The sequence below is a fragment of the Augochlora pura genome, chromosome 8, assembly GCF_028453695.1.
Source record: "Augochlora pura isolate Apur16 chromosome 8, APUR_v2.2.1, whole genome shotgun sequence".
Taxonomy (NCBI): Eukaryota; Metazoa; Arthropoda; class Insecta; order Hymenoptera; family Halictidae; genus Augochlora; species Augochlora pura.
The window spans coordinates 5,922,056-5,949,321 of record NC_135779.1 but is presented as its reverse complement, the minus strand read 5'-3'; the positions used below and the strand labels follow the sequence as shown (position 1 = coordinate 5,949,321).

The 27,266-nt window shown below is 46.4% G+C and overlaps 1 protein-coding gene across 1 annotated transcript; it reads right to left on the bottom strand.

Moving 5' to 3' along the window:
- Window position 1: 1 nt before the first annotated feature.
- LOC144474074 (uncharacterized) lies at window positions 2–20,571 on the bottom strand. The gene is made up of 28 exons (XM_078188557.1): window positions 20,545–20,571; window positions 20,002–20,075; window positions 19,744–19,889; window positions 19,234–19,322; window positions 18,709–18,785; window positions 18,555–18,613; window positions 17,691–17,877; window positions 16,515–16,898; window positions 15,044–15,248; window positions 14,760–14,945; window positions 13,993–14,144; window positions 13,151–13,252; window positions 12,907–13,024; window positions 10,087–10,219; window positions 8,570–8,801; window positions 8,294–8,503; window positions 8,103–8,214; window positions 7,831–8,002; window positions 7,437–7,585; window positions 5,452–5,589; window positions 5,071–5,316; window positions 4,195–4,452; window positions 3,364–3,671; window positions 2,778–3,010; window positions 1,718–1,904; window positions 961–1,152; window positions 654–865; window positions 2–228 (listed from the first exon to the last, which is right to left on the bottom strand). The coding sequence occupies exons 1-28, from the start codon at window positions 20,569–20,571 to the stop codon at window positions 50–52; spliced, it is 4,767 nt and encodes a 1,588-aa protein (XP_078044683.1). The 3' UTR covers window positions 2–49.
- Between the last annotated feature and the right edge of the window lie 6,695 nt (window positions 20,572–27,266).

Here is a 27,266-nt window from a genome sequence, read left to right as displayed (position 1 = left end):
ATGCGTGAATCAGTGAATGTGAACGAGTTACGTTTTCTTTCCACAATTATCAGTGATCTATTAAGTGGTTAGCCGGCGGCAGGGACACGGTTCCGTGACCGGAAACAGGCTGCGGAAGGGCTGAAACGCCCTTCATCCATTTCCCGATGTCGCAGCAGTAGCACTCCACGTTGCTCAGCGTTTTCATGAATACTGTAGTTACGCCGCCGATTATTAAGAGCTGCTCACCTGGAGAATAATTTAATTAACAGACGCTCGATCATTTTCACTAGTCGTATCCTAACGATCCTCATCGCGCTGGATGCATTTATCTATCGCAAACTGTTCGTCACACGGATTCAGATTCGAAGTATTATTAGGGACGAGAAAAATTATAGGAAAATATTCTATAGACATAAATAAATAAAAATTAAATAAAATTTAATTTAAGACATTAAAGAGTTCGATACAAAGGCTTCTGCCAACAGATGGAATACACCAGCTTGTTATAAACTAATTAAAAGTTTTATATACAGGACCCCTTCATTTCGTTTTCTAAATTCATTGTGACGATCATACTACATCCAACGATATAAAATAACCGCTGGAAAGTGTTAATGCTTGGACCCAAAAATTACCAGACATTAAGCTAAAATAATAAATGACAACGGAACCTATAGAGCCAACAGAGTGTCCGTGTCTCGCGATCGTCATTTTCGTCAGCTCCTTCCAAACCCGTCCCTCCTCGTCCCACACGTCGACGTCGTTGATGCTCTGGGCGGTGATTTCCGTGGTCGAGGCACCGCCGATCACGTAGAGACAGTCGGCGACGACGTAGAACGATGCGAAGCACCTCGGCAACCTCAAAGACACCGCTCTCAGCCACCTGGAACCGCGTTCGCGTGACGAACCGCGAATAAACGGGACACTTTAATCTAGGCGACGAGGCGCGCGACACGCAGAAGACTATATCGAGCTAACAAATTTTTGATCGGGTCGTAGCACTCGACGTCCTTCGAGAACATCTCTTTCTTCGATTTTGTCATCCCGCCAGCGACCCAGATAAGATCCCGGTATTTCACGCTAGCGGGTCCCACCCTAGCGGTCTGCATCGGCTGCATCTCCCTCCACGTGGAGTCCGTGGGATCGAACGCCTCCATCGTCTTCAGCGTCCTGCAACGTGGAAATGACGATATCAATCTGTGTAAAGAGGCTGAACTGCTCGAATTTAATCCAAAAAGAGTTTAGACAGGGTAACAATGAGAATTAGAATTGGTAACAATGAGAAAATGTTGATAGTAATTTCTGCACTCTATTATCAGCTTTTATGAGAAAAAAATCGAGGTAAATTCTGGAATCTTAGTATTTTGGATTTTTTTTTAGTGGTATAGAATTGTTAAACAATTATTCTATGCTATCCAGTCGAAACTGATACTAACACAAAGCTTATGAAACTTCTTCTAGCAAATGTCCTAAACTTCTCCCATGGGACTTTCGTTATACTCTATTTCTTAGATTTTCATTTCGTTGATTCTAAATTATTCGAAGCAATAATTCTTTTATAAACAATAATCGGCCGTGATTGAATAACGCGCTCCTGGGTTCGGCTCACGGCAATTAAACGAAAGTGGGGAGTGGGGGGGGAGTATAATTAGCCAGGGGCAGCGCGAAAATTAATAGCGAGAAAAATGAAAGGAAAGCCACGCCGGCAATTACGTGTTCTTCTGTAACAACTCACATCCCGTTCCTGCCTTGGCCGCCAATCGCGTACATTTTCCCGTGACTGACCACCAATCCGAAGTCCTTTCTGGCTGTCAGCATGCCAGGTTCATTGAACCAGGTCCTGGTGGCCGGGTCGTAGCTCCAGACGGTGCCGACCGCAGTGCTCTTTCTGTGCAGTTTGTCTTCCAGGGGATCCGCTCCGCCTAACAATACATCCTCTCTCCTTTATTTATTTTTTAGCTCTAACGAGAAACGTTTTTCTTTCTCTCTGTTACGCGGAGAGCGTTTACGCCGGCAACTCCGTCCCGCCGCCGTTTCGCTATTATTCTGCGGCACCCCTTGCCGGAAGCTGGTCGATCGAAACTGCGAATCTGTTGCGCTCGTGTTAACAGAGACGCGATGTTTAACAATTCCAAGATTATTTTTTTATTATTCTATCGTTTCTTTGAATTTCGTTCGGTTGGTGGATTAAATCGAGAAGTCTGTATTTAACCCTTTGTGGTGAGAGATTTCTTGACTGGGAAGCCAAAATATTTTTCCAGATTTATAATGTTTCCATTTGATATAATGGTTATTTATACATTCCGGAATTGAATTTTGCAACTTGGGCAACAATTAATAGCTCTTAATGATTTTTTGAATATGAGTAAATTTGATAAAAATTATTTTGTAACGTGACATGACAATTCTTAACGGCGCCTTAGATTCACCACTCGACTGCAAAAGGTTAGATCGTCAATTTTTGGCAATTAAATTAAACAAATGGCTGTTCCATTGCAAATAACGAAAACTCCAATAAGTCTACATTTTCAATAATATGTTTCGAAAAATTATTGAATAATTAAATTTAAATTATTAATTCGGTAGCTCCAAATGTTCAAAGAGTATAATTTCTCCAATTTTTAATTAGAATTAGGTTCTTGCCAAAGGAATCAATAACGCGATTCATCACCGTTTGCTTTCGACATCTATGTTTCACTGCTTATCGTGTATCACCTACGCTTAAAGGATTAGGATATACCAAGAACGAGTGTCAAGCCTCGCGATACTCGCTTATTAGTCACATCTGGACTCACCCACTACGTAGATACGGCCTCTTAGGTAAGCGACCGAATGATGATGTCGCGGCTGAGGAATCTCCCCGACGAATTCCCAAATGTTCTCGTCAGACTTGAATCTGTACATAGCTCTGCCGGTGTTTCCGCCGCGACCATAATCGTCGTGGGGATCTACACCGCCAAATACGAGCACCGACTCACGATCGGGAAAGTACAGGGACTCGTCGAAGTAGTAGCTACCCACGTTGGAACTGTGAACATTGTCTTCCTTAAAAACAACTCTTGATAAAATTACTATAAAATAGTTAATAAATTAATCTAAAAATAGCCTTGTCACTCTTCTACACTCGTACAGATTTCCATCGATATATATTATTAATCCGAGAAATTCACGTATTCGTAACAAAAATGAAACCCCAAAAACAGCGAAAACGCTTCGAAAAAGAATCAAATTCGCGTTCTCGCAGCCGACGCAGAAAATCCGCTATTCGGTTATGCCTTTGTTTTCCCCCCCGACTGTACAGCCTGTACAGTCTAATCTTTACGTTTCGCCTGAGTTTTTCGCGATTGATCGATCCCTCTACTCTATTATCGAGACACTAACAATGGCCGCGCGCAGCTCGGCGTTCGTATCTGGACCGAATACTCGGAGTTGGTCTCGGACATCGCATTGTTCGGCGCATTGTCGTCGGCATCGGTTCCGGTCGATTTTCCGTCGGACTGCGGTGACAGCGGCTCCTCCGTGTCGGTGTTATCCGGCGGCGAGCCGACGATCTCGCTTCGATTCACGAAAAACCTCGGCGACTTGATCGTCGTGATAGTTTTCGCCGCGTTACGCGCGTGCGACGCGCACCTCGGCGTCGGCTGCGGTCTTTGCTCCCCGGACACGTAAGGAGCGCCGCGCTCGTCGCACTGCGCCGCAAAAAAAAACGTGCAATTAATTAGAGGAAGCCTTTAATTAACCTGTTAAGCAAAAGGCGGCGATTAATCGGAAACGAGTCGGAGCGTCGAGCGAGATACCGCTCGACGCGTTCCTTAATGTGTTATTTCTCCCGCGATGATTTTTCATTGCGTGGCTAATTGGTCTCGCGCGTCGCCCGGACGCGTTAACCCTTTCGCTACGAAGCGCGTCACCGGGTTGACACTCGGGTACGGAATGCTATGAAGTAGAAGTCGTGTTCTCTAAATTTTATAATGATATTTATTATATTTAGTAATATCATTTTGCTTTCAAAAAAAAATATTATAATCGAAATTTATTATTTTAAATATTATAATCAACTGTTTGTTCGTTAACAAAAGTATCTCATACCATATGGTAGTGTATGTGGTATGAAATGATCTTTGTATATAAATGGTCATTCTTTAAGGGCGTATATTTCCCCCCCCCCCCCCACGCAGCGAAAGGGTTAAGACGCGATCTATCGTAGCCGACAAGCGAATTCACGTTTCTCGCCTGGTCCGATTTGTTCTCGACGGGCCGTTGCGTCCACCGCGGCTGCTCCGTCTTCTTGGCCCTCGAGTTCGTCGGCCATGCTGCATCCGCCTTCCCGTTTCTGATTTGGTTTGCCGAACTGTTTGAAATTCCGACAGGCACCACCAAGGACTTGCGCGATGCCTCGCCCATCGGGATGGCCAGAAGTTCCGCCACCTTCTTAATATTCCGTTTCGCCTCCGACGTTGATACCTTTATCTGTCGTTTACAGAAACAACATGTTCCGCATAAGCGGCACGGTCGAATATTGGAAAGCTCGTCCGATGATTGCAAAAATTCGACGACTCTAAATTTCACTACTCCCTATACTTAGTCCGTTCATTTTATAAGACGACTGTTTGTAAAAGGTAGTTTATTAATTTTACGCGAAGTAGGAGCCCAATTCAGCGGCTCTAAATTTCACCACCCTCTTTAGTTAGTTTCTGGTATTTTATCTATTCGTTTTACGAGTCGAAGGCAGTGGCTATTTTATTTATTTATCTTATTATTCTTTAATCTCACGCGAAGCAGGAGCCGAATATTTCTATCCCCTTTCTCCAAGAATCTTAATACGATAAAGTGTCACGATAGCGAAGTATTTTCTCTTATTTTCGCGATATGGAACGTTTTGGTGACAGCTCCGAACCATCCGGCGTATAAATAAATTCTCGAATATTTCTGAATTCACTTCCCTGATCAGCAGAGAGCGAGCGACCACCGGAACGGTCCGACCGAAAACATTTGTTTCGCCGTGGCGGTCGAGTTCACCGGCCTGACAGTGACTCCCCCCCTCCCCGGTCTCTCGGCTCGAGAGGAGAAACTTTCTCGTCCACTAACTTCGTGAAATCTCCTTCTGGCCTTATATCCTCTGAAGACGGCCTGTATCACGGTGGCCGCCTCCTCCTCGGATTTGCCGGAGTCCGCGCGTTGCTCGCGGTCCCTCGGCATCCTGCGTCTCGTCTGCTGCTGCTGCTGCTGCTGCATCCTCGCGGAAAATATCAGTGCCGCCTCGTGTTGCTGGCATCGGCAAACATCCGGCGTGTTCTTCTCCTGTCGGGTCCCGTAATCCAATTTGCCAGCGTTCTGGAAAAAAAGCGGAGACGACTCGCGGACTACGGGGACGAAAGTTTCTCACCGTGGGGGAGGAGGAGGAACCGCCCCTTTCCTCCACAGCGGCCCGTTTCCCCGTTTCTCCTCTTTCCGTCGAAGTTGTATTACCGGCAGATTCGCGAACTGTCGCGGCTGCTCCCATCCGGGCTTCTCGGTAGCCGATGATTTATGGCCGGCTTTGGCCGATTCCGCGCCGTTGCTCGGCCTGCCGTCAAAGGCGACCGTGTTCGCAGCTCGCGCCTTGTTCTGCGCAATAATTCACATCGATGCTTGTAGAAAACGTCGTGAACCGGGCCGGAATTAGTCGGGATTCGATTTCATCCCCGATGCGCCCGGGTCGCTCGCGACGACGTGAAAAGGGTGGAAATGTTTGTTTAAGGCGAAACGACTCAAGCCTTTACTTTAAAGGTACTTTGGTCTAGCGAATTGATTTTGACGATTTAACATAGTGGAATATTGCTGTGAAGTGAGAATCGTGTACTCGAATTCGAATATTTGATTTTATTAAAAACGGGTGACATTTAACCCTCGTTCGATATTGTATTGACGAGTGAACGTTGTTATGTAGATGGTACATGTGCTCTGGCTAAGTACTTCGTACAAGAGTGTTTCATTTCGAACAGGACAAGTATCGTATCAATGGAACTATATTTTTATAGAATAATGACCGTGGACTTCCAATGAAGTACAATTTGTAAATTAAAACGGGGTGAAAAACATAGCATGATCAAATATTATTCTATGGACATATGACGTCTAAACAATAATTTTTGATAATCTAGAAATATTCCAACAATTTCTGAAAGTTAACTCTTCTCTGCATCACTCGAATGGTGAACCATGACTTGAGCCGCCTCGCCTAAAAATTCAGAACGCCTCGAAGAATCATCGTGCGACTTCGAGACGTATCATAATCCCTTCGGTATCATCGACTAAATATCATCGATTGAATATCATTGACTCGCGACACGGGATCGGTGTAATCTCAAGGCAAGAGCTTATACGCCCGCAAGTGCAGTCTGAACGAATTGGCGGCCATTAGGGCCGGTTCCCGGTGCCATTACGCTTACGGATATCGAGCCGCATAAACTCTGACCTTCGACTACAGCTCCGCTGACAAATTCTATAGGCGTGATTTATTGTTTCCACTTACGAGCCGGCCGCCGCTCACCTCGAGATTTCTCCGATGATAAACCCCCATCGCAATAATCCCTGAAAGCAGGCAAAAGCGGAAACTCTGTGAAACGTTCTGTGCCGCGCGCGCGGATAGCTTTCGATCGCGGACGACTCACCCTGCCGACTTATCCGCTCGAAATCCATCCGGGGCGTTCTTATAGTTTTACTCTGGACACTATTGTTCGTTCTCGGGGGGTCGACTAGCCGTCTTCGAGACTCGCGCGGTGGTTCGTTGTTAATTGATTAATTCGTTAGTTTGTTAAGTCGTTAAGTCGTTATTTCGGTAATTTGGTAATTCGGTAATTCGTTAATTCGTTATTTTGTTTATTTGTTAATTCGGTAATTCGTTAATTTATTAATTCGTTATTTCGTTACCTTGTTCATCCGTCGCTTCGTTATTTTTTTAATTCGTTAACTAGTTACTTTGTTATTTCGTCACTTCGCTATTTCATTAATTCGTTGCTAATTCGTTAATTCGACGTTAAATCGTTAATTCAATATTAATTCATTAATTCGACATTAAATCTTTAATTCAATATTAATTCCTTAATTCGTCACTAAATCATTAATTCGATATTATTTCCTTAATTCAACGTTAAATCCTAAATCCGTCGTTAAATCGTCATTACATCATTACCCCTTTGTTATTCCACGTTTTCACCATCTCGCGAAATGAAACACGTGGCACGAGTGCTTTCAGACATCAGTCTCGGCGTTTAATGGTTACATAAGCGTTACACGAGCTAAAAATACGATTATACAAATATCTAAACGAGTACGCGATCGGAAGAGAAAAGCCTGTTCGTTCGTCTAACAAAGACAGTTTAGGGTATATGTTCTGGCGACGTTCAATGGATCCGCCTGATCGTAGGCTTTTCGGACGCTCTTCGAGGACAGTACGCGCCAGGGTTACTCACCCCTCTGTTTCGTTCCAGGTGGGTCAAGTACTCGTTCATGAATTTCGGCGGTATCGGCATCGGCATCCCCGACATCTTCATCGGCGCGAAATTCGGTGCTTGGTTCTTCGGGTGCGGCGCTTCGCTATTTTGAACGGCTACGTTGTCACCTGCCGCGTCAATGCTTAATTAGTCAATAGTTAATAAGTCAACTTTCGTATATAGTATCTTGTATTAATTGATAACACTTTAAGGATGCATATAAATGATATTCAAATGTATGCGTATCGTCGTTCATCTGGAAAGATTTTAGAGATAAGTCAGCCAACCAAGTGAAAATTAAGATTAATCCCTAGTTCTGCAATTAGATAGTATAATGCGTTTTTAAAATGTCGGTATAGGATTGAGAACGTACCAGTGCTCTGAGGATGATTGATGACGCCTCTAGGAGACGGGGACGAGTAATCGTTGGGCGGCGAGCGGGGCGGGGTGGGTTTTCTGCGAGATTTCTGAGCTTTTAATTCCGACACCTTTGTCTTTTGGTATTCCTCTAGATACAGCAGGAATTCTCTGTACGTCACGTAGTTCTATGCACAAAGTTACTTCGTTAATACAAATTAATCATTTAAAAACAGATTAACCAATTTCTATATAGCAACGATTTAAATGCGAAAGAAATAAAAATACCTTGTCGTCTCCAGCCCAATTGCGATTGGTCGGCTCGCTAAGTCCCAGCAGATCGATCCAGTGATAATAATCCTCGGTCTGATTGCCATACCAATACTTGATGATGACGAAACTGAAAGGAATCGATTCTCAATCCGAATCCCATCGAAAACTGTTCCAGCCAGCCGGAACGTTGCTCGTTCATAGCTTACGCTAATCCGTCGTCGACCATTTTCTGCACCTCCGGATAGGACATCAGCTCCATGAACTCGGGGTTCTCCGGGTTCCTTTTCACGTCGACCAATTGCCACGGGGCGATCAGCCCGAACCGAACGCATCTCATCACCTCCAGCATGTGCTTCTTTCTGTCCTCCCAGTCGTGCATCAGCCATCGGACCGCGGACATCAAGACCTCCATTTCGCTGATGAGGAGTTTAGGGTGATTGCGAAATGATACAGTCGTTCAGAGTCGACGTCGAACCAGTTACCTGTTCACGCAGATGTAGTTCGACTTTAACAGCAGGCAAAGCTCCTCGATTTTCAGCTCGAGAAAGTCTCTGGTGCTGACGAGCATCAGGAAGAACTTCATGATCCGCGGCACCATCAGCTCCATCACCGCTGTGTTCCTGTTTCTTCTGGCCTCTAGGTAGAGCAGGAACGCCGTGTCCTCGGAGAACAGCTCGTCGTTGTCTATGAAAGCCCAGCACTGCTCCTCCAATTCTAGAGAACAAAGGGACGGAGCTGATATTCGCAGCAAATGTAGGTTTGGTCTCCAGGGACCTTAGTCGGTGTACCGGATGTCCTAAAATAAATGCAGGGTTCCTGAGGTGATTTCAAGTAACTTTTTCCTTTGCGCAAATGCAATCCATGACTTCATTTAAGAGTTATTAAGGAAAAACCGTGACCAATGAGAGGCGAGCTCGACTGGCGCTAGCTGCCTCGCGTCTTCTGATCTCGCCTCCGATTGGTCACTGTTTTTCCTTAATAATTCGTGAACGACGCCGCGGATCGGATTCGTGCAAAGGAAAAAGTTACTGCGAATGACTTCGAGAATCTTTATTATCAGTATCTCGCTTCACGCGAACATTTTTAGCTAGGACGATGTTCCTCGCTGTCGATGTGGAAGTTACATTCCATTCGCGAGCCAATTTTTTCGGGAACAGTCGTTTATTACGCGCGCGGATGGACGCGAGAGATATAAATATTCGCGATACATCCCTTATTTTCTTCGGGGGTCTCATATGGTTTGTTGAAGTTTCGAGTTGGACAGTGACGTATTCAACGGAACTCAAGCGGGGCGCCATCGAGAGTTCCCCAGCGGAAGCTTATCGCGCCGCTGAAACTTTTCATTCTTTCCTCCCACACCGCCCCACCACCGGTGAAACGCGGTCGAACTTCTGAAGTGTGCGCGAAAAGGCGCGCGCGCTATATATTATGCAAGACAGCGCCGTTTCAGAAGATGGATGGCGATGGGAAACGGCACCGGGCCGCAATGTAAACAGGATCATCGGGCGTAAATCCTTCACATAAATAAAGACAAAGGAGGAGTCACGCTAGCCGGCAGTACGACATCCCTGTTCGCCATCAATCCTTTCATCATCTCGGGAAACGGTCCACACCGCGACGCGAGACCTTTTTTAATCACATTTATGCAACCGCGATGAGTTTGAAAGTTTACAGTTTCACTCGGTCGAGTTTCCATTCTTAATTCTTATAAAGAATGAGTTTTTGCAATGCGAACCGTGTAAAGTTTAAATAAATTTGTTACTGTCACCTTCAAAAATCAAGGCACAGTCGCCGGATTTTTTTTTGGAGGCAGATTTTATATAAAAATTGTACGTAATTAAAAATATTAAGGGATGGAATTTCGCGCCTAGAATATCAAAAGAGATCGACAACGATACTCTACTGAGATACAAAATTAACATAAAAGGATTCGTTGCTTGTTATTTCCGGCTGGAGAAATATTAACTATGTGCAAACAATGTTCAGAAGACTCGCGTACCTTTGATGCAAAGATATTGAGATGCGGTGAAGATGTCCAGGATGTTGTCCCTCTGCAGTAGCCGGCAGCTCTCGTTCTGGGGGCTGATCATCCAATCGTAGATAATGGAGAACGCGTTGGAGGTCACGCCGCTCTGTTCCGCAAGCGGACGAATTATTCGCGAAAGTGGCGGCGGCGAGAGGATCGCCCGAGCAACAAACGAGGGAGGCGAACGTTTCTATTTTTAATTAGCCGTTTCCTTGACACGTGGCGAGCAAGAGGGCGTCGTTGAACGGCAGGGGACGCGGTGCCGACAAAATGGCCGGCGTCTCTCGGCAGCGACTTTTAAAGGGCGCGGAGCGACGCCCGTCATTCGAGAGCCGCTATTCACCCTTAACTAAAAAGCGAGTCAAATATAGCCGGGTTGCCGCGCGGAGGGTGGAAAGGAGTTCAAGGCCGCTTGGCTGCGAGCCCACCGAACCAACGACGGAGGGACGAGGAACAGAGAGAACCGGAAGAACGGGGGATGCTGACACAAGACGTTCACGGCGCCTGCAACCCCCCTGCTTAGTTGGCCACTCTGATGCTTCAGCGCGCACGGTAACGCTCCCAAGTATGCGAACGGTAACACCAGTCGGGGAAGAAGCAGGTTATTTGGTGGTAACTGATATGGGAGGAATACCGAGTCGATACTTTTAAAGTGGTAGAACTGTTTTAAAAGTGGTTTAAATGACTCGAATTTTTCTGTAGACGTTAAAGGGACTAACTCACTATATAGTAACCGAAATATTTTTCTCTAAATTTTTACTATTAAATTTTACTGTTACTGTCGCTTTTTTACCTTTTCGTCGGAGCCTACAATGAAAATTTAAAAAAATTCGATACTTCTCGATAACTTATACACATAGCTTTTTACTCCAATCAGCTATAAGAACTAGCAATTAAAAGTTCATTTCGTCTTTCAATAATTCCAATAAATTCAGAAAAATGTAAAGACATTCTAAAATTCTTCCAGCGTCTAATCATATAAACAGCAATGTTCATAAAATATGATACTACCAATACTTCGCATCAAGGTGTGCTTTCTCAATAATCAAGAAACCTGTCCAAATCCATCACCGTTCAACGCATCATGCAAATCAGCTTCGGAAAGCGCCTAAATAGGACGTAGGGCGCCGGCAAAGCGAATCAGTTTGCTTCCCCGCACAACGGTCTACTTGCACGTAGAGCAAAGCCCGACTAAATTCGCGTCGCCGGGGAAGAATACCGGGCGGCGGTAGCGCCGCGGAATGTCAGCAGTCCCGAGAGCCGCAAGGGTGACACAATGGTGTAGGAATTCCGTCGGAGATCAAACGCGGGTCTCGCAGAATCTGATCAGATCGCCGCCCACTCTATCAGACAAATGGCTCTGCGAAGAGGGAGGAGAGGAATCGAGCGGAAGAACTCGTCGAAGCGACGGTGGACGTAGAGAGAGAGAGAGAGAGAGAGAGAGGGGTGGTGGGAAGACTGCGGGGGCTGGTTGATCGAACACGAACGATGGATACGTGTTCCTGGGAGAAGTAAAGCGGCGCGGCGGCTAGAAAATCGGATCGCGCGAACAAAGGGACTTTATTCGACTGCAGGTTTCGCAGACCGATAACGCCGTAATAGATCTTGTCCGCGGCGGCGCGCGAGCCTCTCCTCTCCTCTCTCTCTCTCTCTCTCTCTCTCCCCGCGTCTCGTCTGCCGAGAAACTCGAGGCACGAGCATCGTTTCCCACTTTTCCCCATATAATAAATCGTTCGATAGCAGTCCGCGAGGGGAGAGAGAGAGAGAGAGAAAGAGAGAGGAGAGAGCGACGCGATTAAACTTATCGACGGAAGGAGAGCGGTCACGACTCGTTTAACGGAGTTCGTTAAGGGATGAAGATCGATGGCGGCCGGGAGTGCCGGTGAAGGGAGGTCCGTTAATGCACAGCCGCCCCCGTTTCGCTTTTCGAATAAACGATACGTCCGAAGAAATATCCACGGGCTTCGCCGGGTCGCCGCCGAGGTTGCCCCGGCGACCAGGTCGACCGGAAGATGGAAATGGCAAATGATCGAAGTAATTACGCCATTTTTGTTCGGCTGATGGATGTTCTTCGACGCGGCCGCGGGTAATCAAGGGAAAAGGGGTCGGTTTTGCGGGGACCCTCTCGGAAGATTAATTTCTTTCGAAGCTCTCGACGATCCTCCGCTTCTCTTTTTTTTTTCTTCCACGAGGAATTAAAGTTTTACATCGTCCCCCGGTTCGCCGCGATTGTTTGGGGAAACGAAAAGGGAGGGGGGTGAAAAATGCTTCGGGATTTCTAAGGAGTAAGATATTCGTTCATTATTTCCGTCTTTGTTAGCATGCTGGAGGCTTTCTCCGATCCTTTGATCCTTTGCTCGATGATATTCTATTGTGGTATTTCTAAATGGATCAGTTATCGTTTCTTTTTTAACACTATAGCTATTAGATAGCACTCTTATGTGGTTCAAAATATTCGGACTATTCGTCCAATTGAAATCGAAGAAAACCCAATCCTCCTCTCACCAACCATCGAATCAGGCGCACGGAAGCCGTCAGCTATTCTCCGGCAGCGATTTACCAACACCGGAGCGGTTCTAATCAACGCGAGAAGTATTCGCAGGTTGAAAGGTCAACGTCCCCGATCCGGCGCGTTAATTCCGAGCAACGCGAACTCGTTTACGCAAAGCACTTCCGTAAACGAAGTTTATCGCGAAAGAAATGACCGCGCCAATGGCTATTCCCACCGAAGCACACAGGCCGACGTGCTCGTCCGTGGCAAGGCGTCGGCGGCGTTAACATCCGATAACTCACCCCGGTCAAGTCGATCTCCTTGCAATTCTTCTCGTCGAAGAAGGCGCTGTAGCTCTGCAGCACGAGCAAGTGGCAATGGAACTCGTCCTGATCGATTCGCACGATGCAATCGGCGTTCCTTCAAAGATCGATAGCGGAAACTTAGCTCCGCGCGATTCACCCCCTTGCGCCCTTCCCTACCCCACCGCACCTTTCGACCCCGTTAACATTGTTTCATCGAGCGGACACGGGGGTATAAGCTTACTTGTAATTTGTGATACGCCTGGCCAACTCCTGATACAAGTCGGTCTTCTCCGGGAGAATTATGTTATCCCAATCGATTGGCTGCTCACCCGTAAATCCGAGTCTGCTCGAAATTACGCCGATCAAACGTTATTGGGGGAAACACCGGTGGAAATCGCCTCGGCGGGCCGAGTCGCTTTTCCTTTTATCGGCGAGCGAAACGGCCACGAGTCGATACAATTTCATGGAGATACGCGGAAGAGTCGTTCGTTGCTCGGAAGAAGTCGGCTCAGAAAAGCGTAGAACCGACTTTCACTGAGCCAGCAATGTTAACGCCCTCGCGGAAATAGGGTAAACGCTTATTGGCAAGAATTAGGCCCCATATTAGTACCGATTTTTGGAAAACGAGGGACTCGAGCCTGGCCGACTTTAAACAGCAACGCAACTCGTCATCGTCTCTTTTCCCTGCGATGGTAATTGTCAAAAATTAGGCCCCCTATTAGTACCGATTTTTGGGAAACGAGGGACTCGAGCCTGGCCGACTTTAAACAGCAACGCCTCCTGACTCTCACCATCGTCTCTTTTCCTTCTAATAGCTATTTTTATCTAGAAACACATCAGACGACTACTCTTGTTCTTTGTTTAATATATATATATGTATTATTTATGCAATCACCAGCAAACAAGATGCGCGAAGACAGTCAGGGAACCTGAGCATTGACTAAGTTACGCGCCGAACGCGATTAGACGGGCGACCGATAAACGTTCTCTTTCTTTTTTATTCTTTTCTCTTTTCCCCCTTTTCCGCCCCGAAGCGAAATTACACCGACCGAGTTTCTGACGTTACCACGGCGAGATACTCACGCGGACAGCGGCACCTCTTGCAGCAATGGCCCATCGTAAGACGTGGACGGGGCCGTTTGCTGTTTTTGCTCCTCCGATTGCGGCAGCTTCACTTTGAACTGGTGCATCATGGGTCGTTGCGTGTCCTCTATCTGCAACGGGTTCCTTTGTCTCTGCGCGCGAATGAAATCTGTATTTTACGGGGACAGTTCACCCCCCCTGTCGAACTATAGATTAAACGCGCCGAGGTGATTTTTACTGTTTGAAAAATCATCTTGAATTTTTTAAAATTTAAGAAATTGTTCAGTTTAAATACTTTAAGACTTAAGAAATTCTTTACAATTTTTGTAACAGTCTGAGAGCGTAAATATGTTGAACAATAATCATGAAATAAAAATTGCGAAAACGGTCAAGCGGGAAGGGTAGATTTAGAATCCTTCAACGCTCTAATTTAACCCTATAATTGCCATACTTTCCATAAGTAAATAACGAAATTATTCGCTCGATATCTGAAAATTAATTTGCATCTAGCATTCCAACCAATCTTCGTTCGATGAAATAAAAGGCGCTAATTGAAATGAATTTTTGAGGCAGGCAACGTCGAGTCAAGATATTTAAAAGATCTTTGCTCCCCGAGTCACCATGAAAAATACATCCAGGAATATCGCCGGGTTGAAATGGAAGCTCGAGGCGGTGCTAAAACATTCGATCAAAGGCGGCTTCGTGGGGGAGCGGTCGATCAAGAGGCATTAGAGGACGGAAGCGTTGACCATCGACGCCGTAGTTACCTGGGATTGATTGATCATCGAGGAGGAGACGCCGGCTGGAAGATCGACGAGCCTGTGCCGCGCGGAGGACTCGGATACGCATCCGACAGCCTCGTTTCCGGGTCTGTTCAGCTCGGCCTTGACGTTCACCTGGGTGTGCTGCGGATCGGCCACCAGGACGCTGACTTTCTTCGACTCGAATACAACCTAGAACGACTACGCGTTCTACCTTGAGGCCGACATTCCCAGAGGTACGACGGGCCCCCGACCAGGCGGCCAGGGTGGTGGCCGACCGACCGTTTTACCTGATTCGGGACGATCTTCAGGTTGCCGCTGGGCGTCGCCTGGAACGGGAACACTCGGCACGAGCCGTCGTCGCCGTCGTTCACGCTGATGAATGCACGGTTGTCGCCTCGTTCCTGCGGACACGCGTGCATCTGATGCATCAGGTACGCTAGGTTCGGGTAGACGGTATTGTTTCGCCGCGGTTTGTCGTCGCCTTTGCCTGAGCTGCAATGTTTCCACAGAATTTCAAAGGGTTAAGGTTCGTTCCACTTTGACGGCGATCTACGCGTTGCCGTGGTGCGTTTTAATCATAAATATATAGTTAATTATAAATCTATAGGTAATTCTAAATCTCTAGATAATTCTAAATCTAGAGTTAATCATAAATCTATCGTTAATTATAGATCTATGGTTAATTCTAAATCTCTAGATAATCATAAATCTAGAGTTAATCGTAAATCTAGAGTTAATCATAAATCTATACTTAATTCTAAATCCAGGTTTAATTATAAATCAATAGTTAATTATAAACCTACGGTTAATTATAAATCGTAGTCAGAGGACGATCGTCATAAGTCGGGGGCAATCGGTCTGAATTTAGAGCTCGTTACACGCCCCAGGCAATAACTGATTAATGCCACTGTCGGCCACTATCAAACGCCAGGGCTGATGACTATCGAGCGCCTATAATTAACAGCTATCAACCTCTCTAATTAGAGACGCTTCAATTTTACGGCGGCCCCCGTGATTCCTCCGGAAATAAACACTATTTGACTCGCGGTTACGGCGATACTCCCTATTAAACGCTAGGCTAAGTTGCCACCAGAGTCTCGCTTATGGCTCTGTAGTTTTCTGCTCCGAACGCGAGCACTTTAACGTAGTACCGTTGCTTTAATGTTAAGCTATTATGTTAGACGAATTTAGAAATTATTAATTTTTATATAAGTTGCAGAAGTTGAGATGTTTTTCGCAATTGCATAATTCTTGATTTAAGATACAAGATACTTTGGAATTAATTAAATAGTTTAAAGCGTGGTCGAAGGAGGAAGTAAAATTGCTAGCAAAAGTTAAGCAAGTTCTTTTTAGCCGACTGATGTTTTAAGAATTATTAATATGATAGATTTGTCCTAAATCTAAATTTCTTAATTCGAGCTTCCATTGCGATTAAAATGGCGTCATTTTCTAAATTAATTTAAGTGAGTAATTTTTAATATCCTATAGGTTTAGCGTTAGAAATATTAACACGTTGAATGCCATGGGGTCCACCGATGACCGGCACTCAACTTGGCAGCGCCCATATTGATAGAAATATCTATAATTTTAAAAAATGACAAAACTCGTTTAAACACTGACAATCCCTGTAAAATTGGCGTGGCATACAACGGTGTTAATATTATCGCTGAAAACACAAGAAAAAATCTGCAATCTGCTAACAAAGTTGCCCCGTTGAAAAATATCGTTTCAGAAAGATCCTTCGAAACTCTTTGTTACCTGAAGCGGGCCATTAGCTTCGAGACGGCATTATTCAAGGGACGGCATCGTTCCCAGCGCGTTCTATCGACCAGCCTGTGCTTATCGGATCTACGGCACTGATCAGGATCATCCGAGTCGTCCTCCCGGCAAGAAGCGGAGCTCGACCTAATCAAATTTTTCGCAGACCTGGCCGAATGTCCGGCCGGGTCCGGTCTCCGTTCCCGCGGCTCTTTGCCGGCTGTGACGCGACGTCGATCCTTGGACAAGGAACCACCCGCCTCGGCCCTGCCCCGACAAACGCGCGCGAGCGATCCGCGCCGCCTCGACAAACGCCGTCGACGTCTCAAAGTGGCCTGTCCTCGGTCGATCGGATACACGGCCACGCGCTCCGTTGAACTCGATCTGCCAGAAACGAGTACAATCAGATTCCTCCTTCCGGATATTCGATCAATTTTTTACGCAACAAGAAACCTCGTCCCCTCCTTCCCTCCCGCCTACGGCCAATCCCCGGATCGATGATAACGCCGGGCGAGAATGCCTCGAAACTTCCGATTTAATTGGTTTTCGGGTGCACGGGATACCGCGGCGAGAAAGTCCGCCCGAGCCGCGTTTTCCGTCTGTCGGACACGAAACTTCCGAGCCGGGAAATATTGATTTTACTCGGAGAAAAGTAAAGGGAAAGTACGGGATACCGATCGGCTATGGGGGACGTCGAAATATTGGGGGTTTGTGATTCGGCTGGGTAATTGGTAGCTGTTTTGCCAGCTTGGAAGACGGGAGAACGAGTTAACTCGATCGGTGCAGTATTGTTCCATGGTGGAACTCGTTATTGGGTTGCGCGGAGTTTAAGAGACTGACTTAGATTGGTAAAGCATGCTTTGTAGATTCTACTTGGTATCTCATCGAGTTTTAATTCCAGAAGAAAGCATCGAAAACCAATAATATGTCTAATTCAATAATTCCATTGTTAAAATAGCATCGCGACATCCATTTCCCATCAACCGCCGATTCGACCTGGATATTGCAAAATTAAAATTCACACGGACCTTTTATACACTTTCGTTAAAACCGTCATGGAAAAACCGCTAAATAATTTCTGGACTCTAATCTCGCCATAAAAGACGCGAGATGGTCGAGGAAACGAGCCATTTACGATTGAAGACGATGGGGGGTTGCGATCGAACGCAATTTCACCTGTTCTGGGGCGCGTCGTCGATCGGCGATTGGCTGGCGGCACGAGCGACGACGGATCGTTCCGATTGACAGGCACGAAGAGCGGGCTCCGGGGATGCCGGCTTCCCGTGGTACAGAACGACCACGCTGCTTTTGCTGTTCCCGGGTCGCGGACGTTCCCTCGATTCCGATCGATTCTCCGCTATGGCTGCGAACGTCCTGGGATTAGATCGGCGTTCCTCGTACTCGCGAGGACCGGCGGCAGCGGCGGCGGCACGGTCCTCGAGAGCTGCCCGCCCCCGATCAAGCGCGAATTATTATCCCCCTTGTGCCGGGACAGATAGGCCAAGAGGAACATCGCGGCGAGCAGCGAATACACGCAGTCGTATAATCGAATTTATGGGACCGGCTGGTTGTGATCAAAGGTGGACGACAGTTGCTCATTTCCATGGAGTTGATCGTCTTTGATTCATGGGGCAGTTAGACAATAATTTTGCTTTTATTTTAAGACTGCTGTTCGTTTGAAATTTCAAAAAATTTGAAAAATTTGAAAAATTCACGTAACTTAATAGAAATCATAGTAATAGAAGTTTGGAAAATTCAGCTAACTTGATAGAAATTTGGAAAATTCGTCTAACTTAATAGAAATCATAGTAATAAAAATTTAAAACATTCACATAGCTTCGGTTCTTATCGTTGTCTTGTGGATCCATAATGCTACCCAAAATCAACCGAAATTATTACGTATTATTATACTTTATCTCTTATATAATAAAGCTTTCGTTAGCTTTATAAATTCACAAGCGTACGAGAAACCCCGAATTTCAGGAAATTTCCGAAACGTCGAAAACTAGGTCTCGCATATATCTCCGTGATAAAACTTACCCTTCTTGCTGTTTCGACGGATGGTTCTGATAATTCGCGGCGTGCCGTTCCTATCGGCGCTGTCAAAGAAGAAGACCATTAACAGCCGGTTAAAACGATAGCAGTCGGCGAGGAGTTGATCGCGCGTGACCCGATAAAACAACCAGTTAATTACCGAAGTTTCTGCGCGGCTTCGCTGTCGGGAACCCGGCCTCCGCTGGAAGAGTCGTTCACCGCGAAAGTCACCTGCGGCTGGGGAACAAGATAAAAAGGTGCGAAAGATTGCGTCGCGGAGCAGAGACATCATTTTCATCGATTCGCTGTCCCGGTTTCCGCGTCGACACCGGATTGTTCGCGAGCCGGCGCGGCGTCGTGGAAAACGGGTTGTACCGGATGTTAAACAATTTCGACGTTCGACCGGCCGCTTTTTTTTTTCCATCCCGGTTTTTCCTCGCGAAAGCGTAACGCGGACCGACGTAAATAGAGAGAGAGGTGGAGCGGGGAGCCGTCGTTTCGCTCCCGTTGCCAATTCGCGATGACAGGGGCCGGCGTTATTTCGCAACAAAAGACCAGCCGGGATCTTCAAGCTGTGACGCGCGCGTCGGGATTGTTTTCCGAAAAAAAACTGGATCACCGTGTGCTTTTTTGTTCCCGAGCGATCCGATGATGTATCGATAGCGCGCGCGCGTTCGTGAATTACCTCATGGCTTTTTTTGCTGCTCTGACAGGGCAGGTGCTGGAGACTCAATGGCCGTTGTCCCTTGAGGTCTTTATCTATTGCTTGGGATACTGAAACGTGCGATCGGTTAATTCCGCGTTGTTTTAGCGGAATTTATGGGGTAGAGACGGTGTAACGGCGACGCGTGTTTGTGTTCCACGGATTTTTACGTGAAAGGGTGTGATTGTCGCAGGACTTAATTTCCTATTCATAACATACGCTTCGTTTCATAAAATAAAAATAAGCTACAGTCAGAAAAATTATACTAAATTCACAGTTGAAATAACTTCGAGTACCAATGTTTAATAATAGCAAATTTTAAATTGAGGAATTTGTTAACAATTTTTATAGCTTCTATAACCCGTTTATAAAATATAGCATAAAATATTCTTAGATGCTTCTCGCGACGTTTAAGAATCTTTTAAAATTCATGGGACTATTTGGAGAATGAGCTATAAATGTTTGGATACCGCTAACACTTACATCACTTACGTAATTTTGTTCCGACGTGATCGTGGCTCGCGAAACAGCGACGCCGATTAGAGGTTCTCTCAGGCACAGCGAGACGACACGAGAAATTACTTCCGGTGCTCTTTACGGTAGGCTGTCGACGCGCGGCCGGATTTGTTTGCGGGAGCCTGGCGACAGTAACGACGACACTCATAAAATCGCTAGAAATCTGATAAAATCCTGTCTTTTAAATCTGGCGAAGATTTGCGGAGTTCGTTCCATCGCGCCGCCATTTTGTACCTCGTCTTCAGCAAATTGAAGTCCGAGGAACCGTAAGATTCGTCGTCAGTGGATGCTGGCGTTCTAAATCCCTCCTGGATATACAGAATTCCAGCTAAGTAGTCTTTTATATAATTTGATTATCGTTGTAGAATTTCATTATTATTATATAATTTTTGAGTAATTTTTATATGTGGCGTTATTGGAAAATGGCGTTATATTTAATTAGAAATAAACGCAAGGCATAAATTAGATTGATCTGGAAATATAAAAATTCCAACTAAGCAATTCTTTTATATAACTCACATAATTTTTGAATAGTTTTGATATACAGTGTTATTGGAAAATATTGTTACCATTAATTAGAAATAAACGCAAGGTACAGATCAAATTAACACAATCGAATTTCCACAGTATCAGTAGCAAGCGTCGACCATAAGAATCGACCCTGCACAACTAACGCACGCAAATGCACAATTTATATCGTGTTCGCCAAAGAGATTATTGTAAAAAAAGAAAACATCTGTCCAAGTTTCTCGTCGAAAATCCCAACTTCGTACTCACGTCATAACGCGTAAAACCTCTTCGCATGGTCCGAATCGCATACGTTCAATAAAGATCCACTCCGTGCACTGGCATCGAACGTTGATATCTCGTTGATATTGATATATGATAACCGAACGTTGCTGTCTCGCTTCCGTGCGCGTGGCCGCGAGTAAAAAAAACTGCTAAAAATATAGTATGTAGAAACCGGCGGTTTGACGTTTAAAACGACCGGGGCGTTTGCGATTAAAAAAAAAGGAAGGGGAGAAGGAAACAGGTGACGGGCACAAGGGGGTGGCGACGAAATACGTGAAACGGAACATGAGACAGACGGATAATGACGGCGAACGTCAATGCCCCTCGATTACGAAGATCGCGAAGCGGTGCCATCTGACGGCGAGTTGCGCGATTTTGTTGTTCGAGAAGAGTTTTTTTTATTGGTTAAGAATTGTTCAAAGTACAAAACACAAGATATTAAATACTCGGTGCAAAATATGCCCTCGTAATACTATACAGTGTCATAAAGAAGTTTGACTAAGGTATAGTAAAGTCTTTCATATCAGTTCAATGAATGATTTATTTATTAAGCTGATATAAAAGTTGTTTCAATTTGTTAATACCGAATCTTCCATAAAGCTTGTAAAAAAGCCGAAGAAAATACTGAATTAATGATAGCCAAATTTCGGTGAAATAAATCGTTCTAGCTAAGAGATTTCAATGTTAGCACTTCACCAAAGGGTTACTCGGAATTGAAAAATACCTACTTGTCTTATTAAATATTTCAAAATTTATATAACAATATAGGAGCTTACACTAGCTCTATCTAACACCTTCAGCTCAATAATAGATAAATTATTGCTAATAATAGCCAATTCACAGGCTACCGTTCACTAAAGAGTTAATTGCACGTAAGATCCATACTCTGCTAACAAGACGGTAATTGGCGCTGCACCGGCCTAAGTATCGCAGGGCGATCAAGATTGATCGACGCGAGTCCCCCGTCGTGTGCACGGCGATCCGTGGGCGTCGATGCCCCGGGCAAACAGCTGATCAAAGCCCGACCCCCGAATGTGGGGCATCCACGTGTTGAGCCTCGCCGGGGTTCTCGGGAGCCCCTGTTTCCGTTGGGCCAGCAGCCCGGAGCTTTTTGTTAAACGCAACGGGACGTAAATAGTGGCGTAATGAGCCGGTGGATCGCGCGGGGCCGGCCGCCGCCGGGAATCGGAGATGGCGGCGGTATTTGGGTTTCCAGCGGAGGAGAAGGTCGCGGTGGAAGATGGGTCGGGGGTGTGTTGCGGCGAGCGGGTCGAAGGGAGGGAGGCACGGAGGGTCGGAGCACCACAGAGGGTTGAAGCCGAGGCTCTCTCTCTCTCTCTGGCGCTGGCTGGCTGGCTGGCTGAATCGATCGGTTCGAGCGTCCTGGTGACCTCGACCTAATGCCACCCTCTTCTGCTCTTGAGCGGGAACAACCCGCCTCTCTCGATCCCGCCGCCGCTGCCGCCGCCGCCGCGCGATCCCTGAAAGCCACGGGGTCAGTTAGCACCCCCGTCAAAACACACAAAGCCCCGGGAACCAAGGAGGGCGGCGCGGCGAACCGAAGGGATTGCGAAACACCGTGCGCAACCCCGTTCGGGCTACGAAACTGTCGCACGAGCTTTTGATACATTGAATTAAACTGCTCGTTTGTTCCGGTCAACGGTTCCCTGCCTCTCTCTCTCTCTCTCTCTCTCTCTTCCTACCCCTCTTGCTCTGCTCCCTCCACTCTCTCCCTCTCTCTCTCTCTCTCTCTCTCTCTCTTCTGTTCTCTACAAGTCGAGTTCCACGTAATCCGAAGCCCGGGCTCTGCTTTTGTTAGACAATGGGCTCTGAACCGATACCAAAGGCAACCTAACTGCTGTTCTTCAGCTATTAGGACCGCTCCCCACGACTGTGCCACGCCTTTGCCAGAATTCTACCGGCTGCATTTTCTATCGGCAGTTGCAAATCGGCTGGACAGTTTGCTATAGTTCATTAGATTTGCGATTTTTATTTTAGATTTGTTTTCTAGAATTTTTGGATAACCATGGATACATTTTACCAATGTGTGTATTAGGGTTGCGAGCGGAAGGAAGAGTAAAGTATAATAAATGAAGTCATATTTATATGAAACAGTAGAAATGTTTAACAATTCTCTTGAATTGTCTTTATTTTGATGATGAAATTCTGGATCGTTATGAAAAGTAATTGTTTGAGTTTCTCGTGGGAAATGTAATTTAGGTCAAGTGTCTCCTCTTTTAACCCTCTCAGTGACGGACAATGGTATATCGTTGTCGACTATCCTCGGGGAAATGTTCTTTTAATATCTTCAATAAGTAACAGTTCCATTTCTTATTTCCACGCTGTTTTTTAATTTTCTAATCATTTTTCCTAATTTCTTTCCGAGTTTTTACAAAACTATACTAAATAGATTTGAAATATTTCTACCATCGTCGCAATTCTTATTACCGGCAGGCGCGAGAATTTTCACCAACGATCAAAGGAGCGACGAGGGGCTTGCCAGGACACGGAGAAGTCAGAATATCGATAGCCGCTAATTTTTCCGATCGAGTTCCATCGGTTCGGGTAACGAGTCCCGTCGGCGGTCCGCGCGTTCGTTACCCGGCGCGGTTCGGTTATCGACCCGGTGCACACGCGATTGTGTGTTCCGCGGGCACCGTCGAATTCCTGGTCAGTGCGTCCGAGCTGGTGGCAGACAAATATCTCTGCGGAGGTATGCCCGCGCGCGCGCGCGGCATGCGGCCGATTCCACGTCGTGTCAGCGGAACGGTGGAATTACCCCGCGGAAACGAAACACGAGAAACGGAGCCCGAATATTGCGCGCGAGAGGCCCGGGCTTACAGGCGGGCCGAGATATTAAGTGCCGCGCAAACCGCCACGAGGCCCGCCAGCCCGGCGCAATAAGCCCGCGAAACTGACGACATTATTGCGGCCAGGGGCTCATTTGCCTCAGTCATCTTGTAGGCTGCATTCGGGATCTTTATGCGGCGGTCGAAAGTAATAGGAGACGAAAGTAACGTAATTTGAAATCTGGTACGGCTGTTATTACAGATATTTGATGGTTTCTGGAATTGCTAATCTGAAAGGGTTATTTTAATGATATGTGTTTTAGTGCTGGAATTCGAGGTAAGAAGGCTTCAAGTTTAAAGGATTAACATTTTTGCTCTGCAAATTAATTCCTTGCTAATTCAATACGAAGTTGACAAGCTCGTTACGTACCCCAATGATTCGATATTGGCTTTAGCATTACTTTAAAATCGAGAATAGCAAGCATTACATTAAATTGAAGCTTTCCAATTTCGGTTTCAACGGCGAACTATTCCGATTTCATGGAACCTCTTTGGCGTCGCGTGATCCGTCATGGAGAAGTTCGAAATTGCTCAGGTTTTTCGCATCTTGACCCAGTTCTCGCGGCCGGCAATCCACAAGTTCGATTTCCCGGCGATTCCTCCGGCACCGCTCACTCTCTCCCACCCTCTAGCTCTCCCTATCTCTCTCTTCCTATCTATCTATCTCTAACTCTATCTCTCCCTATATCTAACTATCTATATTTATCTATTTATCTATCTGTCTATCTATCTATCTATTTATCGATCTATCTACATATCCATCTATCTTTATCTATTTATCTATCTATCCGTCTATCTATCTATCTACCTATCTCCCTATCTATTACATCTCTATCCATCTCTCACAGAAGATTGAACGTCTATATCGCGCCGCGGCCGGTCCGTCCGTAAACATTGTAGAACATCGTCGAACATCGTTCGCTTTTTTGTCCCCCGGTTCGCAAAGAGGACGCGAGCTTCGAGAGCGTGGTGGCCGGTCTCATGAATATGCGGCCGTCGTCGGTAAATATGTAACCGCGTCCTTAATCAGCGACCGGGGCGACGCGATTGATGCCGTTAACGCTGCCTCGCGGATAAAAGGCACGATTTTCATTGTACGGGAGATTGAACGGGGAGGCCGATCGCGCGGCGGAAATCTTCTCTTTCTCTCTAAAAAGCCGGGCGAAGGGAGGAAATGCGGAGACGAGAAAAGATAGAGAGCGAGAGAGAGAGAGAGAGAGAGAGAGAGAGAGGGAGAGAGAGAGCTGTGCTGTTGCCGAGGCGACCGTTATTGGATCGGCATGAATATGAATGCGGGACCGATCTGTCTGTCAATAATGATACCGTGTAATGGTAATAATGGTATCTATGAACAATGGTGGGTACCATCATTTCGCATGGTCAACGACGGACCCGGGTTGCGCCGGACCCGCGTCACCGGAACGTTCCCGTAACGTTCCCGGAATATGGAAGGTGTCGTCTTCCACCGCAATAATTCCCGTACAGCTATCGATTTCCCCGCTGATGACGCTCGCGCGTGCTGTTGCCGGCGGCGCATCGATGACCTGCTAATCGTATAATTGTTGACTATTTCATGGGGTTTGGGGGGGGGGGGGGGGGGAGGGACTATACCGCCCGGGACCGTTTAGAGGGTCATTAGACCCGACCGGTCGCGGTTTCGGCGGTGCTCGGAGGTCTCTTTCAGAACAAAGGGCTTGCAGGACATTCCGGGGGATATCGGTTATCGTGCCCGTCCTCCTACCTGTAGTCTCCTGTTGCGTTTATACCGGGCCGACGTTGTCTCAATTACTGGAACTTGGGACCTGGATATAGTAAGTGTCCTAACATCGATACCGAATGATCGTAATGCACCTTTAGTTTGAACAACTGTTTTGGGCAACTTGTGAGACTATTGTCGACGATTAAGAAGCTATGAAATGTTCATAATTATCCTGATGTTTGTCTATTTTTAACCGGCATTGCGAGAAGGTGAATTAAAGAATTATTTATGCTTTAGTATGTTTATTAGTTCTAAAACAAGATGACAATATCTTTTTAATTCTTTTAATATCTTTACTTGGCTTCTTTTTGGAAATTCTTGCAAAAAGTCTACTGATAAATCAAACAAACAAGTGTAAAAAAATTCTTAAAAATTCAATCTATAATTAGGTTAAAATTTGCAGTAATTATGATCTGTATAGAAGCGCCAACATAAGTCGCAATCATGGGAGTATCGCTAAAAGCGAGGACTCGCTGGAAGACGACAAGACGGTTCGAACTTCATTTCACCGCTTCCAGGCTCCCTGGGTGGTTAAAAAGACGATCCGCGGGAGCTGCGAAGGTGGTGGTCCGTGTGGATGAAAGACAAATGAGCTATGGAAAAGTATCGGGGTAGCGGGATTGTCGGGCGTAGGGCTGTCGATGACGATAGAGGGGGGACGGCGCGGTGCGAAACGAGCGTGTGCATTCGAACAGGAACACGCTCCACTTTTGCTCCATTTGTAGGCGGATGGGTGGGGGTTGCGCGGCGGGGTTGGGGGACGGTGTACGAGGCGGCACGGGTTCTCCGTCAATGTGCTCCGTCCGGAGAAAGAACGAGCAGAAATTTGCAGTTGAGTAGGCGAATCGGGGGTGGCTGAATGAAAAGGAGACAGGGAGCTGGAGTGAAGCTCTTGAGGGGGCGAGAAAAGGGGGAAGACGGGGGGAGGACCTGCTCGAGAGAGGGAGAGAGAGAGGGAGGGAGAGAGAGAGAGAGAGTAAGAGAGAGAGAGGGAAGAAGAGGGAAAGAGATTGAAAGGGAGACAGAAAGAGAGTAAGACAGAGTGAGGAAGAAACAGAAGGTAAAATAAGAGGGAGAGGGAGGAAAAGACAGAGGTGAAATGAGTGTCGAAGAGAGAGAGAGAGAAAAGAGAGGTAAAATAATAAAGAAAGAGAACAAAGAAGTAAAATAACAGAGAAAGAGAAAAAGCAAGGTAAAATGAAAAAAAGTGGGAGATAAAATAAAAGAGGGAGGAAGAGAAATGTAAAGTAAGAAAGGGAGAATGACAGAAACAGGTAGAGAAAGTAAGACAAACAGGAAGAGAAAGATATAGCAAGAGAAACAGAGAAAAATCGAGAGAGAGAGAGAGAGAGAGAGAGAAAGAGAAATGTCAAGTGAGAAAGGAAGAATGACAGAAACACGCTCAAAGAGAGAAAGTGAGACGCAGGAAGAGAGAGTAAAAGAGATAGCAAGAGAACCAGAAAGAGACAAAGAGCCAGAGAGGAACAGTAACAGTAGCAGAGAGAGAGAAAGTGAGAGGGAGCGAGAGCAGCAGAGAGGACGGCCGAAGAGGGGTGAGGCCGAAAGAGAGGGAAAGGGCGAGAGAGGACGGTGTCGGCCACGAGAAAGGGGGATGCAGAGTTGCCAAGGTTACACCAGCGTCATAACCACCCTACGGCCCCCTCCTGTAACGACCCTTCCTCCTGGACCATTTTCCGTCTCTGTCACCTGAATCCCCACTAACGTAGCTGCGATTCCCACCACCACCACCGCGGCCACCGTATCGCCGGATCACTGTTGGCGCACCCTTATCCACGCGTGTCCCGCTAAGCTTTCTTTAAAAGTTCCGCGATAAATCCCTTCCCACCGACCGCCATTCTGATTTATAGAAGAGGGGAAGGCCAACCTCGTTAAAAAGTGATGGGCCCTCTCGATACCGAACCGAGCGCGCGGCCCGCTTCCCGTTTTAATCCGCCCCCCCCCCCCCCTCGAGTGTATCGTTAAACAGTTAGGAAATGGCGGTGGGTCAGCTAACTTCACCGCGCAGCTGTTACTGTTCGCAAATTTGATTTTTATGACGGCAGGTCTTTTTCGAGAAGCTAGCATTGGGGTCCTCGGAG

Coding starts and splice junctions, on each gene's coding strand:
- LOC144474074 (XM_078188557.1), bottom strand. CDS start 20,571: ATGCGAAGAGGTTTTACGCGTTATGAC. Junction 16,899..17,690: donor GACGACGCGCCCCAGAACAG/GTGAAATTGCGT, acceptor CGTTTCTGGCAG/ATCGAGTTCAACGGAGCGCG. Junction 8,215..8,293: donor ATGGTCGACGACGGATTAGC/GTAAGCTATGAA, acceptor GATTCCTTTCAG/TTTCGTCATCATCAAGTATT.